Consider the following 16,092-nt stretch of genomic DNA (forward strand, 5'->3'; position numbering starts at 1 on the left):
ATGATGAAAAATAAACAATCAACTGAATCAATAGATTTATATCAACCATAGTGAAAGCAATTTATATTGATATTAAAAGACAAAACTACCCTTCATTTTGTAATCTAAAAGGTCTATGCTCTGATTTATGCAGTCATTAATGTTTGGAGGAACTTGAGTTGTCCTTTCATGGATGAGCCAGTATTATTATATATATAAAGTATGTATGCCATGAAACTTTACATTGTTTCCAGTAAATAATATGTGTATTTTAAAACAAGGGGCACTGTCTGCATCCCAAATTTATGGGACATATCTGGAAGGCTGTGTTTAGATAACAATAAGTTGAGGAAAGAAAAAAATAAAAAGTGTATCTGTTTTTATAAGTTGACGTTTGCCAAAAGAAAATGGGACAAAAATATCGTGGAAAATAAGACAAAGGCAGAAATAGGTTCATTGTGGAGGGAAATAGACCAAGAGCAGTACAGCAGTAAAAATGGAAGCTATTTCCCTTCACGTTATTTTTTTGTTGTTCTTTTTATTTTTTTTAAAGTAGGCTCCACACCCAGCGTGGAGCCCAACACGGGGCTTGAACTCACAACCCAGGGCTTGAATTCACAACCCTAAGATCGAGAGTCAATGCCTAACCGACTGAGCCACCCAGGTGCCTCCACGTTATCTATTCTTAAATTATAGTGTAATCTAGCTGTAGAAGTCTTCAATTTTGTGTTGGTGGCATTTTTCTCAGATAATCAATGAACCTAACTATACGTATTTTCTCTTTATCACCTGTTGTAGGAAGTGCAAATTAATTTTAGCTTGAGGAGAGAGCCTCGGCTATATCAAGTAATTTTTTTTAAGATTTTATTTATTTATTTGACAGAGAGAGACACAGTAAAGAGAAGGAACACAAGCAGGGGGAGTGGGAGAGGGAGAAGCAGGCTTCCCACCGAGCAGGGAGCCTGATGTGGGGCTCGATCCCAGGACCCCGGGATCATGACCTGAGCCGAAGGCAGACGCTTAACAACTGAGCCACCCAGGTGCCCCTATCAAGTAATTTTTCTAACCCAAGTCTAGGATTAGCAACTCTGGTATTAGTTTTTTTTAATTAAGTTTTTAATCTAAGCATCACAAAGTCACTCCTAGTAGCACATGCTTTTCAGCATGGAACACTAAGTACTCACTGTAACAACATCAGGGAAATTCTACCCAATCTGACTGCAGAGAAATGGCATAAACTGACTTTTCTGGAATTCTTTATGCTTCTATTGTTGAGGCAGCTTTTTGTTGCAACATGATCAGATTAAGGAAGATGGCAGGATCAGGCAGACCAAGGTTCCAATCTTCGCTTTGCTGCTTACCTGCGAGACCTCAACCAAATGACTGAACCTCCCTAAGCTTCATTTTTCCCAACTGTAAATGGGGATCCTACTACTTTCCTGGAAGCTGTGGACAGCATGTGTGTGGAGTACCTGGAGAACAGTAGGTGTTCTATGAGTGAGCACTTTCTCTCAAACTCAGAGGATCCTGGAAGGGCATCTCCCTGGTTATGATGCCATAATTGTTCTCCTATGGCAGCAGATGATATACATTTCACAGAGTGCTGTAGCAAGCACCCCTTTCCATGTCCCAAGGCCTTGGTGTGCTCTAACAAGGTGCCTCTCTGGAGTCTGAGAAGGAGGGCAAGGCTTGAGCACTTCCTTGCTGATAAATGAACAGATTTTCTCCTGGTTCAGGTTGCCTGCTTCTTCAGCGTCAACAAATTCCTGCCTGTGGTTCCCCTGAAAGGAGCCCGAGTTTCTGTGTTGCTCTTAACCTTCTCTTTTTGTTCTTAAAGAAACAAAACAAAGCAAAACCTCCTAAACTAAGTGGAAGGAATGACACCATGTTCTGATATGACCCTAACCCGATGACATCTAGCTTTAGTTGAATAGTGTGAATAAGTCATTAATCCATGCCAGAAATGAAACAGACACTGTCCAGGGCACCTGGGTGGCTCAGTCGTTAAGCGTCTGCCTTTGGCTCAGGCCCTGTTCCCAGGGTCCTGGGATTGAGTCCTGTGTCGGGCTCCCTGCTCGGCGGGAAGCCTGCTTCTCCCTCTCCCGCTCCCCCTGCTTGTGTTCCCTCTCTTGCTATATCTCTCTCTGTCAAATAAATAAATAAAATCTTAAAAAAGAAAGAAAGAAAGAAAGAAACAGAAACTGTCCTATGGCAGGTTATCCTAGGGTAGATTAGCAGTTCCCAGACCACACTTCAAGAACGTCTTCACTAACCCGTCAAGAGCATTGCTAAAATTTCCCATTTTCTTATTTCGCGAATTAATCCTGCATGTGCAGACCCTGCTCAGTGTCAGACCAAGACTCTGTGGGCTGTAAAACTCAGCAATGATTTTTTTTAGGAAGTAGGTAATATTCTGGAAAGATTTCCTTAGCCTCAGATTTCTTGGATTAACTACTTTCAACTTAGTTCTTTCAATATTTTTAGGTTTTAGTTTGGGAACAATGAAGATACAGGATATTAGCAAGCATTTATTAAAGCCTTGAGACCAGATTCTTAGCAGCACGGACACAAGGTCACTACCTCCCACGTGGCCTCCTCTACTGTCCCCCCAAATCACCAACCATGTTGAGTCTGAACCCTAGAAAAGCTTGGAGTAAATTCCATTGTCACTGGGGAAAGACCTCTGGTGGAACTGACACCAGGAATCCCAAGGCATGGTGGAGTGGAGGGAGGGTTCTCAGATTCAAAGAGCATTTTTAATCATCCATGAAAAGGAAAAACTAAGAAGCTTACAAACCTTTCCGTTTGCAGTCCAGCGTTTGTATGGGAAACACGTAATTGTAGCAAAGAGAGGAGTCCACCTCCGGCTTGATGACAGGGGGTCTCCCGGATACTTGGGGTCTCGGGTCTAACTGTTTGCTTTCTTCTTCATTGCATAACTGTTCAGATTTTATCTGCCGCAGTTTTTTGTTTTTCAGTTCTTGGGGACTTTCACACTTGGCGTAGTTCCCCAAATTCCGGTTTCTTGGAATTCGCAACATGGAAACAAGCGTTTCCATCTCACATGTACAGTGCCAGGGGTTGTCATAAAGACGCAGGTACCTCAGGAGAGGCGTATAAATGAACACTTCCTCCGTCAAGACTTTGATTTGGTTGTGCTGCAGGAGGAGAGTGGTCAGTTTATTTAAACCAAAGAAAGCCTCGCTCTCAATTTTGGAGATCTCATTCTGTTGCAGATCCAGGCTCTTCAGCCTTTTAAACTTGGAAAACATCTTGTTCTTCAATATGCGGATCTTGTTTCTTGCTAACAACATGTGCAGCAAATCCTGAGGCCAGTCAGGCAGCACGTAAACTAGTTTTCTTTCCTGGCAATCTAAGTATTTCTCGTAAAGATACGTGTAGACTTCGCAGGGGAGGCCTGGTGCGTAGCGTTTGACCGGGTTGGAGCCTCTCCTGCTCCCGCCCGCCCTGCCATGATTCGCTCTGCCTCTCGGGCCCCCCAGGCTTGCCTTGCGGAGCTCAGCGGCTTCACAAAAGAAGAGCAGAATTACCACGGTAACCACGCGCATCCTGACATCCAGCTGGTCCCAATTACTTGGTGTGACAGACGGAACAATGAAAATATTCCTCTGAAATCCAAGTTTGGGTAATCTTAACTAATGCAGTTCAGGAACGATGAGACCCAGCTGAGGCACGAGGGGAGTCTCTAGGTTGCAAGAGAGAAAAAGATATGAAGAACCATTGTGAGCATTGTGTTATTCACTGCAGCTTTAAAAAAATTCATTTTCTTTATATATATATTTTATTGTAGTATAATTGACATATAACATTATGTTAGTTTCAGTTGTATGATTGGATATTTAATAAGTTTTTTTTACGCAAAGACACTGCAATTAATAAAGGCACGTTCTGAACGGTGGTGTAGTGCACCCTCCCACCTGCCTGGTTTGGTGGCTAAACGTTTGGGCCCTGAGTTGGAATGAAGGCTCTCCTACTTGCTTAACTATGTGACCTCATGGGGCACCTGGGTGGTTCAGGCAGTGAAGCGTCCGCCTACGGCTCAGGTCATGTTCCCAGGGTCCTGGGATCGAGCCCCACATCCTGCCCCTTGCTCAGCAGGAAGTCCGCCTCTCCCTCTGCCTGCAGCTCCCCCTGCTTGTACACACACACACACACACACACACACACACACACACACACACAAACACACACGCTCTCTCTCTCTGACAAATAAATAAATAAAATCTAAACAAACAAAAAAACAACTATGTGACCTCAAGCTAGTTATTTAACCTCATCTTCAGTATCTGTAAAATGGGGCTGAGGATACCGTGTAGTGTTGTTGGGACAATGAAACAGGCTCATGCGCAGAAGACACTCATCAGCGCCAGGTCCCGGGGAAGTACTCCACAGTGTTAGGGCTTAGCATCAGGAAAACTGAAACATGTAATGTAACAGCACATTGGATTCAAGACATTAAAGGGATTCTTCTTACAGCCTTGAGACAAGCAAACAAACAAACAAACAAAAAAAAGAGTAGGTCTTCATGGCTGTCTTCCCCAGCTTATTTTTTTTCTTTCCTGGACTGTCTCCCAGTTAATCAGCCACATTGAATGTGAGATCCAGAAATGCTCAAAGTATACTGCCCTGTCCTTGTCAAGTCTTGCATATCTTGGCTCAGATGTCACCTCAGCAAAGCCTTCTCTGAGCACTCTATTTAAAGTGGCACCTTTTCCACTTGCTAGCCACTCTCTACTCCCTTTTTTATATTTTTCTCCATAGTACTTATCACGATCTGTCAAAGTAGATATTTTACTTCTTTTGTTTACCGTCAGTCTCCCCCATCTAGGATGGGAACTGCCCAAGGGCAGGGTTTTTCATCTTTTTTGTTCACTGCTGTATTTTTGGCACCTGTAGAGTTTCTGACATATAGCGGTTTCTTGATAAATACTTGTTGAATGCATGAATTACTTACTCTCACGTAACTATTCTATAAAAATATTAATATCAGTTTAGTTATTACATTGTTTTCAGAATCTATTTTCTTCCTTAACAGGTATTACTGATGACTTCTAAGATCTGCACATTGTAAAGAATTATTTTCATTTTTAAATTCTGAAAGTGATTTTGGTTTGCATTTATTACTTAGGACACTGTTCTTGGCAAATGAAGAAATGTTCACAATCGGTTATAATTAATAACATTTCTGTTGTTATTATTGTGGGGCTAAGTGGTTATGAGCAGCAGATATGTTTTCTATTCATTGTAGCAGTGTGAATGCCAGGATCACCCCTTTCCTGGAGTCTTCCTGTTTGATGGGCGTCTCCCCCACCTCGAATGACTTCCCCCTCTTTGCCTCACGCATTCCTCCCCTTTACTGTTTTGTGTCCTCTACCCTAGATATTTCTTTTCTGTCTCAGATTTGGAGTTTTACTTCCTGTCGGTCTAGACCTGGAGTGTGGACTGGGTAACACTCTGCTATCCAGATCTTTGTGTACATGTGTCATCTTCCCTGTGAGACCATCAGCTGTGCAGTTGCTTCTGGTCCCAGAGTTAGTCAGGCACTTGGCCTTTCTGATCCTCCACTCCTCTGTCTGCAATTCATTGTAAACTGTATGTAATCTCATTTAAACAAATCATAGGGGCGCCTGGGTGGCTCAGTCGTTAAGCGTCTGCCTTCGGCTCAGGTCATGATCCCAGGGTCCTGGGATCGAGCCCTGCATCGGGCTCCTTGCTCCGTGGGAAGCTTGCTTCTCCCTCTCCCACTCCCCCTGCTTGTGTTCCCTCTCTTGCTGTCTCTCTCTGTGTCAAATGAATAAATAAAATCTTTTAAAAAATCAGAAATATTTTATTAATTATTATACATGCTGAATTATTTCTAATATCCATGCTGACGTATGAGGGGGACATGTGCTGATGTCTGCAACTTACTTTAAAGTGCATAAAAAATAAGACGGATTGAAGGATAGATAGAAAGATGGATGTATAGATGCAAAGACAGTGGAATATAAATAGAATCTAGGTAGCAGGTATATGTGTCGTACCATTCTTCAAGTCTTTCAACTTTCCTGTTTGAAAATTTTTACAATAAAATGGTAAAACAAAACCCAAAAAAGTCATGCCATGAAAAAAGCAGGTTGGTTTTCTTCCCAGCTAAAAGCTCTAAGTATATGCTTTTTTTCCCCAAAGTAGTATTCTCCTTTTTTCCCCTTTCTTCTGTAATCCTCAGATGATAATAAACATGTGTATATATTTTAATTTTAAAGCCATAAGAAATTGGTTTGCTGGGAAAAGGAGCCATATACTTAGAACAAATTACTTGCCAAGGGTTTTGTTTGTTTTCTAATGAATACACTGCACTGAACGTAGGAAGGAAAATTTTAAGTTTAAACATTTGCGCTATGTTGTTTAGTGATGTTTAACTTGTTCGGTTTAGGCCTCTGTAGAAATCTGCAAGAGCTGAATGTCTCTGACTGCCCAACACTAACAGTGAGTATATGAAGCTTTAAAAATTTGACTCTTATTTATACAGATTCAGACTTGCTATATTGCAGTGCCAATACACAGAGATTTTGCCAAAATACATGCCTGTGTGCCTATTTAGGATCAAATGTGTAAAAAAGCAAATTATGTTAAACATTGGCAAGAAGTTTTATCCCATTTGTATAATGCTATTATTAATCCTGTAGCTATATGCCCAAGGTTGGAGTCTCTGGAAAGTGGAAACTATTCAACAATTACACAAAAATGAATGTATTTATATTTAGGGCCATGTGTGTATGAGACAGAAAAAAAATTGGGTCCCAGTAAAGACAATAGGCTCATTTTAGTGGTCTTCATGGCTACCAATTGTGTGCCAATGGAGACAGAAATGAACATATTACCCTGGGCAACTCCTTCCCGGTCCCTGTCAGGTTTTTTTACCCTGGTCAGGCTTTTCTTTTACTTCCAATCTGTCTTCCCCCGTGAGCACGTACACTTTCTAAGAGGCAGATCTGATCATTTCACTGCCATTTTCCATCATTTATACACACATTCGTGTGTCATCTACACTATTCGATAAAGTCAAAGCTCTTTAGCATCACTATGCCTTGGGAGACCCTCGGTGGTCTTGCCTCTGCCTCCTTTCCCAGCCTCTTCTTGCTCCAATTCCTGCACACACATTTAAGTTTCAGCAACCATACACTGCTACACTTTCTTTGCTGCATGAGCCAAGCTGCTCCTTGCTTGTTTTGCTTCTGCTCGGACTGTGCTCTTTGCATGGAATGCCCTTTTGCTTTGTCCTCAGGTGTTGCTTTCCTCTTTGTCAGGCTTTAAGGCTTACTTTAGGTACCACCTCCTTTACCAAGACATCCCTGTCCCCCAGGGCTGGGTTTGTTGCTGCTCCTCTGGGTCCCTATAACAAGTAGCCCTCATCAGAGCATTTCTGCCTCCTCCACTAGCCCAAGAGGCTCAAAGGGCAGGAGATGTGTCTTATTTTCTGTGGTAGTCCTAGCACACAGCACAGATATTGGCATAGTAAATAGTCTACAACATTAAGAATGAATGAAATTGTATGGAGATACTGAGTAGGTAATGGAGAGCATGGCATAGAACTTGAGATTCCATCTTGGGTTGACATTTTTGTATTCTTAATTACATCACAAAAGTGAATATGATCAACCTAGAGAGAGAAAGAAGGTATGAGAAAAGAACTTAGGATTGAACCTTGGGGATTGCTGACTTTTAAAAGTAGGTAGAGGAGAAGAGATAGCAAAGAATCTTAAGAAAAAACAGTAAGAGGGGGCGCCTGGGTGGCTCAGTTGGTTAAGCATTGGCCTTTGGCCCAGGTCATGATCCCGGGGTCCTAGGATCGTGCCTTGTATCAGGTTCCCTGCTCATTGGGGAGTCTGCCTCTCTCTCTCCTACCTGATTCTGCCCTCTCTTGCTATCTCTCTCTCTCAAATAAATAAATAAATAAAATCTTAAATAAAAAAAAGAAGAAACAGTAAGAGAAGTAGGGTGAAAACAGAAGAGCCTGATTTTGTCATGCTCTTCATTCAGCAGCAACTCCAGCATGACATCCACACCTCCCAGCGACGTCCTTCTGGTTCTTTCTTTCAAACTTCTGTTTCATTCTGTGGATATTTTTAGTACCTAATACATTAAAGATATATTTATCTTTATATAAAAAGATATATAGGGAATTTATATGCTATAAAATATAGGTGTTAGAGGGAACTGAAAATGAATCAAGTTTCAGTTCCTGCCCTCAGGGAGCTTCAGTTCTACACTTCAATAACAGATCACAGTCTTTAAATTTGGCTCTCTAATAGGAAACAAATGCCATCTGCATTGAATTTGTGAATATCAAAGTCTTTTCCAATTTTGGAGTCTAATACTAGACAGGGCTGATAATATTATACAGCCACACTTTACTATTGTTTTTCCCTTTGAAGCATAGACTGGGAGACAGGTTTACATTTAACGAGTTGAGTAACATTCATTCAAAAAGCTTTATTTCTAAGAAGCTTGCCTTATGAATATATTACATTCAGAAAGATTTGGGTGCATTGTGGACCAATTCAGAAACCATTTTGCAATGAAGATACTCAAACAGTGTTTGCATTTATGTGTTCACGCCTCTGGGAGTTGAACCTTGAGCTCCTTTAAATGCTGAGAATGGGATTCGTCTGAAGTTTCTTGGATGTCCAAGCTCCTCCAGACAGGAAAATGCAGTGAATGGTTTGCTTCCTTATCTTAAAGGAAAAATGAGCTTCCTCTTTGGTACATAAAACATACTTCATCTTCCTCTTCCTGGCCCCACATTTTCATCTTCTCTGTGGCTACCTCCCTGAGGGTGTATTAGCCAGCTCGCTATCCTTTAGTGGTGGAATATGTAGAAAAATTGCTGGCAGCTTGAATGCAGTGGCAAGAATACAGTGCTTATTGAATCCCTGCACTTGCACTCATGCAGCATCGGCACACAGAGCATTTCCTATAGCAGAACTGCAGGAATTTGTTATTGTATTACCCATGACTCCGAGGAATAGCTAGGAGTGGAATGCTAAACATTGATGATCCTACTGAAAATAAACCTTTGCCATCCTTCGTGGTGTTGGAGGTGGCCATATTGAACATGCAGAATTCTTTCCCAAACCATATTCCCTAGGCAAGGGACAGTTTACTTCTTCCAGCAATGGCCTATTCTTTCTAGGACCGATGTGCCACAAATATTTAAAACTAGCTGACCTGTCGGTGTTCCTGGGGAGACTCATCCACCATCATTAAATAAATAAAAACCTGCTGCTACTTACTCATACTAGAGCATTTTACAAGCAGTTACCCATATAAGAAGCAGCTCCACCACAATCAAAGCTTGCAATTCATTTGGTCTTGTAAATGTCAATTTAGGGCTCAGGCTTGAAATGACTATTTGTTTTCCTGTCTCTTTCAAGACATAGTCGCTCTGTTTTCTTGCACCTCAGTGTCAGCTCTGGGGGAGGGCTGCTTGAATCTTGGAGAGTCTCACCCACAACACCCTCAACACTGAACTTCATGTTCAAATGTACTTACCTTGTTTTTTTTTCTTTTGCTTCAGACCATTTCAAGTAAATTTGGTGAGACTCTGTTTAGCTGTTTTAGTATATTCACTATAGGACCACAGAAACTTAATTACACACACACACTTCTATAAATATATATGTATAAAAATGGACTCACTTTTACTATTCCTGTCTTTCAGAATGATTTTAGCAAGTTTTAAAATAGATCAGGTTTTAATCACTTTCATGCATCTGAAGAGTCAGGAGTGGTTGACACTTTGACACTTGAACTCAAATTTCCTGTCAGCGTTGAACTTGCAAGGGTTCAAATTTTAACAAAGTGTCACTGTGATGGAATGGGACTTTATTTCCAAAGAAAGGGCAGGCGAGAGAGTAGTGAAGCTTCAAACAAAACCGTCACCTTCTGTTTAATTTGATTTACAACTAATAACCAAGAATATGAAGAGACCAAGGCTTGCATATACTTTCTGGGAGAGAGATAATGGGGAAATTACAAAGCCTGCTAGACTGTGCTAAGATTCTCCCCTCTGTTTTCATGCAGGATGAATCAATGAGATACATCTCCGAGGGCTGCCCTGGAGTCCTGTACCTCAATCTATCCAACACCACCATCACCAATAGGACGATGCGAATCCTGCCCAGGTAAGGCTTGTGGTATCTGTATTACCCTGGAAACAGTTCCGCCCCTCAAGGCTCTGGCTTGCTCCCGCATTCCCCTTCTGCCAACACCCCCTCCGTCAGTGTGGCACCACGATGGTGGTAACTGCACACCCGCTTTCACGTCCCCAAGCTGGTGCCTATTCTCTCCCTCCCCGGGGCCGGGGCGGGGGGGTCCAACTTAAATAACGGGTCCTCTGCTTGGCCAGCGTTTTTGTGTCACTCTTGGAGCAAAGTGCCCAGGAGCTTGAATTAGGCTCTGCCTCTTTCTGGTCCTCCTTCCTGGGCAATGGAGCCTGGCTCCTAAATTCTAGTCCCACGTCTGGACTTCTCAACAATGGAACACCAGTGTCTTCCCTCCTTGGACCTCGAGCACTGCAGGCCCACATTCCCTCTTGCCATGCTCTGGTCACCTGCAGGTACCTCTACCACCTCCAGGAAACCTGGTACTTGTTGTTTTTTGATCTGTGGACTGTTGACAAACCTGAACACAAATGTTGCTTTTCCTCAGCTAGTGCTTCTTTGGAAGAGAAGGGACAGAAGAATATAGGGCATCACCAAACGTTGACAGAATATTCAAATTCTGCCTTCAGCTCACGTCATGATCCCAGGGTCCTGGGATCGAGCCTGTGTCCCTTGGGCTCCCTACTCAGTGGGGAGTCTGCATCTCCTTCTCCCTCTGCCCCTCCCTCCACTCATGCTCTCTCTCTCTCTGATAAATAAAATCTTTTTTTAAAAAAGTGCATCATGTTTATAGCTGCAACATTGCAAAGACCATAAAAGATTGAGGAAATATTCTTTCAGGACTTGGAAACTATTACCTGATTCGGCAAAGAAGTCACTCATGTCACTGATGGACAAGTGAAGTCTGCACATACATCTTTGTTGTTTCACTTTTGTCTTATTCATGAATGTAAATGAAAATATTCAGATTGAAACTATACCCATTCCTCAATATTTTTGAACTTTGTTTTTATTTTTTGGTGAAAACAGAAGTACATCAGAGTCACAGAATTTTATTTTTCCTTTGAACACAAAGAAGACAAAATTACTAGCTGCATTTATAAGTTTGGCAAAAGTCCATGAAAGCATTGTGTCGGAATCTATTGACTATATCGACTTTACAATAAAGAATATTGTGTATTTTATTATTATTTATAAGTTGTGTGTTATACATATTCCCTATCTCTAAGATAGTAAATGTAAAATTGTACAAATTTATAGTAAACATATACACATTTATATGCATATATGTTTTTAAAGTGCCAGTTGTTAGATATTTACCAGTACGCCAATAATTAAAGATAAAATAATTTAAGAAATAATTTATATTTTTATAATTTTTAGTCTTATCAGGAACATAGTCTAATTCTAAATTTTTTTTCAAATGTTTTATTAAATGTCTCAAAATTTTGTTTTATTCATATGGGTAATCTTTGCGGTATCTCTTCAATTGTCGCTATGAATGCTATACTTTCTGATTTTAATTTCTCATTATATTTTCTAAATGGTCATTTTTGGACTTGGGTACAGTACAAATATCTTTTAAGGTTTTAATTTGTAAGATTTAGTTGATTTCTTTCATTTGTAAGATTTAATATGAAATGACCTCTAAAATAAGAATTTAGGCAAAGCTTCTAAGATTTCATAAGTATTGTTCTCATTTTCTAAACAAACTGTTGTATATTTGATTTTCTCTTTGACCCAATAATTATTTAGAAGAGAATTTTTGATTCCAAGTAGTTGAAGTTTCTTTGATTAAACTTCTGGTTTTAATTTCTCATTTTGTACAATGTGGTCAAGAAATGTGGACTGAATTATTTCTACCTTTTGGAATTTATTGAGATTTCGTGGTGGACTAGTGTATATAATTAATTCTAGTAAATCATCCATGAATGTTTAAAACAAGAGAGTTTCTTTTAGAGAAAAAAATTTCTATGTGTATGTGTATATATACACATATTTCATAGTATAATAGTGATTTTGGTTGCCTTTTATAATCAAGCTTCTTTAATTTATTTTGATATTTTTATTTTACATATAAAGATTAATAAGTAGTATGTTTCATTATAGATTATAGCATTTATTCACATAAGATTATATTCTTTATCATGGTTGATGTTTCTTTGCTTCAAACTCTTTATCTGCTATTAATATAGTCACTTTTGTTTCCTTTTGCTTGTGATTTTGTGGAATAATTTTATGCATCCCTGTATTTTTATTTTTTATTTTTTAATTTTTTTTAAAGATTTTATGTATTTATTTAGAGAGAGAGAGCATGTGAGCAGGGGGGAGGGGCAGAGGGAGAGAGAGGATCTCAAGAAGACTCTGTGCTGAGCGGGATCCCACGACCCTGAGATCATGATCTGAGTTGAAATCAAGAGTTGGCCACTTAACTGACTGAGCCACCCAGGTGCCCCTGTATCCTTGCATTTTTAATCTTTATGTTGGTGTATTTTAGATTTGCCTTTTATATGAAGCACATAGCTAACTTCTATTTTAAAATTTTTAATTCTGACTTTTTAAGGGGTTAGTTTAGAAGATTAATATTTCCTTTCAAAATGGAGTATATGGTCTTATTTTTCTTGCTTTATGTTTTTGATTTTTCTGTTACTGTACTGTACTACTCATTGTTTTCACCTTTTGCTATATACACTATGTTGTTGACTTTTATTGTCTCAAGGTATTTCAGAGGTATGTGCACATTCTGTTCTGTATTCTAACCAATGGCTATTTGTATTTTTTTTTAAAGATTTTATTTACTTCTTGGAGAGAGAGAGAGAATGAGTGGGGGTGGAGTTGCAGAGGGAGGGGAGCAGACTGACTTGGGGCTCGATCCCAGGACCCAGGGATCATGACCTGAGCCGAAGGCAGACACTTAACCGACTGAGCCACCCAGGTGCCCCTGTATGTTTTTTTTTTAAAAACAACCTTTTAATACGTATTTCTCCATTGATCAAAGTTGTGATGGAACAATGACTTTGGCCCCTCTCCCCGTGTTAGACCAGAGATCTAATACACTTTCATTCTCCCCTGAACTTGATGCTTCTCTACTTCTACCCTTTGTACATAAACACATATAAATCATGAGTTTTATTAATCATTTAACTTTCCTTTTAATATTGACTGTCATGTTTGTGATGATATTTATAATTATGTAGTCCTAACTCTAGTTTTGCCATTCATTGATGGTCCATTTGTTCCACAATTTCCTTATTCTTTAATTCTGATTTTTATTCATCCCATGATGACTAGAAATATAGTTTTAAAAACTCTTTATCTGAAAGATAAACGGCCATTGCTTTCTGAAAATTACTTTCTTTTGTCTTGGAGGGTGAACAACTCCTCTTGGCATATGGTTCTTGAATTATGTCCCTTACTTTACTCTTATAATCCTACAAATCCTGCCCCATAATCTTTGATATTTCATGTTAAAGAGAAATGTAAAGCCAGCTTGATTTTTTTTGTTCCTTTGTTGGTAACTTATTTTTTCTGCTAATATGCTTGCAAGAATTTCCTTTTTCCTGAGAAATTAAAAACATTTTCCAAACTTATTTGTATTCTTTCAATTAACTTTTCCTGGAATATAGTAAACCTTTGAACATTGAAACTTAGATCTTTTCTCAGCCAAGGAAGCTATTTTTCTTTTTTAGTGCTTCTATTCTATTTGTTCAGGTTTTATCTTAAGAATCTTTTTTTATTTATAGGTTGAATTTTTATTGCTGTCTTTCAAAGCTGTCATCTACTCTCTTGTCATTTTTATATCTGTATACATTTCCTCAGCATACTACGTTCTCTGTATCAGTAGTTCTCAAAGTGTGTTCCAAGGATAGCTGTGTTGCAGTAAATGTTTAATAACTAGTTTGGGTAGAGGCTAAGGGGATGTTCTGATTTCTGTAGTGTGAATACTACCACCATGATCAATTTTAAGCTACCAACATGATGTATCGAATGTGGAGTTGGGAAGAAATGCTAATAGTTGGCTCTCATGGGCTGGTGTAAACCAGCTCCAGTGACACCACTGTGGAGAGCCACGACCCTCTCAGGAGTTCTAGAAAGTTCTCTAGTCCTCCAGTATAGAATATCACTCAGTACTTTTCTTTAAGCATTCCATATTGAGATATGTATGTGTATGAATATATGTGCATGTATGAATGTGTGTGTGTATATATATATATATATATAGAGAGAGAGAGAGAGAGAGAGAGAGAGAGAACATATATGCTTGTGTGTGTGTAGAAAGAGAATATATTACAAAATCCATTAAATCCCTATGTGAAAATCTGAACTTACAAAATAGATGATTTGGGATAGCATACTTTTAGATAATCTTTTCTCCTAGGAAATTTAAAATAATACTACAACCATGCATAGTTTTTAGGGACATTTATTGTACAAATGAAGCTGTACCTTTAATGGGCAATGGATAGAAAAACAGGACCCAAAATGAGAATTCTCTTTTGATTTCAACTCAGTTCTTGCTATTGAGAGAACATCCAGGGTAAATGCACTTGATATTGATGATTTTTGTCATATGAAAAGAAAGTACACTGACTTTCTTATCTATGATAAAAATATATTTCATAATGACTCTCTATTTTTCTCTGTTTCCCACTGTTTCAAATATGCATGGGTATGCAAAAGTGTTCTTTAAACTATAAATAACCGGAGAAATGTTGTTTGTGCTGTTGTCATTCTCTCTCCAGTGCCTTTAGCCTTTCTTTCCAAAGAAATTATTTGCCAGAAGAAAAATATAATTTGTTTGCCCTTCTCGACAACATTGATTTGCCAACTTCTTATCTGAATATTTTTCCTCACTTCTTTAGGGACTTGCTCAATTTTCTAAAGTTGAAAATGAGGGCTGCTCCTAGCCCATGCCCATTCCAGGACATGTTTGCGTCTAAATAAATGGTTCCTGAATCAAACCCTTTCCATTCATTCCACAACCTAGGTGGCACTCTCAGCACTTCATTTGCCATAGCATCCTGATGGTTCACCCTTGGTCTCTCTTCCCTTCAATCTGTTTTGCCTTATGCTGTCAGAAGTATCACCCTGGAAAAATAGTCTTGTCATATCTTTGACATGCTTAGGGTCTAGACTCTTCCCTGACAGTCCCTTAACATTATCTGATCAAACCTATCTGCCCAGGTTTCCCAAGGGAGGCCCTTAACTCTGGTCACCAGATTGCTGCATGCTTCTCGTTCTCTACAGCTGGAATGCCTTTCTCCTCCTCTCTGCTGAGCCAGAGCCTTTACACCTCAAGTCATACCATCGACCAGAGTTCTGCAATGATTTCTTCTTTCCCTGAAACCTAACAGCAACATTCATTCACTTATCCACCATGTATTGATCAATTATTGTGTGGGAGACATTCTGGGCATGCAGGAGAACCTCAGGTTTGGCACAAGAAGTTGTTCACTGGATGAAATGACTCCCAGACTGAAAGTCCCTAGATGGCCGTCTTCAAAGTGGAACCTCATGGGAACCATCAGTTTGAAAACGAGCACAGGAGGAATCCTAAGAGGCCCTGTAGACCTTTCTAGGGATTTCCAAGGCTGAAGACTTAAAGCTGTGGGGGATGGGAAAATAATCAATTGACAGTGAAATCACTTGGCAAATAAAGCTCCTTAATGGAGCATCATACATTACAGTGGCATGGTGTTTAATTATTTTTCATATAGATCCTTCAATTGGCTCGGAAACTTCTCATTTATAGGTGCTCTCATGTTATATAGTCTTACCAGTAGCCATCAGAATGGGGGAGACAGAGTAAGCTGTTGCCTTGCCTGGACATCCTCAAGGTCTTCCCTATGAATAAGAGGTCAAAACACTGCATTTGGATTTCAGCAGAAATTCTATTATGCAAAACTGCCTCCGTGAAACTAAAGAGCCCAACACTTAAAAGAAACTA

The 16,092-nt window shown here is 39.6% G+C and overlaps 2 protein-coding genes across 2 annotated transcripts in view; one reads left to right on the top strand and one right to left on the bottom strand.

Annotated features, from left to right (window-relative positions):
* FBXL13 (F-box and leucine rich repeat protein 13) overlaps nucleotides 1-16,092 on the top strand; it is a 251,573-nt gene that overhangs the window by 129,254 nt on the left and 106,227 nt on the right. The window contains exons 10-11 of the mRNA XM_025873245.2: nucleotides 6,416-6,468; nucleotides 10,066-10,166. Coding sequence (XP_025729030.1) covers nucleotides 6,416-6,468; nucleotides 10,066-10,166 — 154 coding nt within the window. The remainder of the gene's footprint in view (nucleotides 1-6,415; nucleotides 6,469-10,065; nucleotides 10,167-16,092) is intronic.
* LRRC17 (leucine rich repeat containing 17) overlaps nucleotides 1-16,092 on the bottom strand; it is a 28,463-nt gene that overhangs the window by 8,563 nt on the left and 3,808 nt on the right. Inside the window, 1 exon segment of the mRNA XM_025873244.2 lies at nucleotides 2,777-3,685. Within this exon segment, the coding sequence (XP_025729029.1) occupies nucleotides 2,777-3,548 (772 nt within the window). The 5' untranslated portion in view covers nucleotides 3,549-3,685.

The sequence above is a fragment of the Callorhinus ursinus genome, unplaced genomic scaffold (assembly GCF_003265705.2).
Source record: "Callorhinus ursinus isolate GAN/ISIS: 27379988/994484 unplaced genomic scaffold, GSC_fseal_2.0 scaffold12, whole genome shotgun sequence".
Lineage (NCBI taxonomy): Eukaryota > Metazoa > Chordata > Mammalia > Carnivora > Otariidae > Callorhinus > Callorhinus ursinus.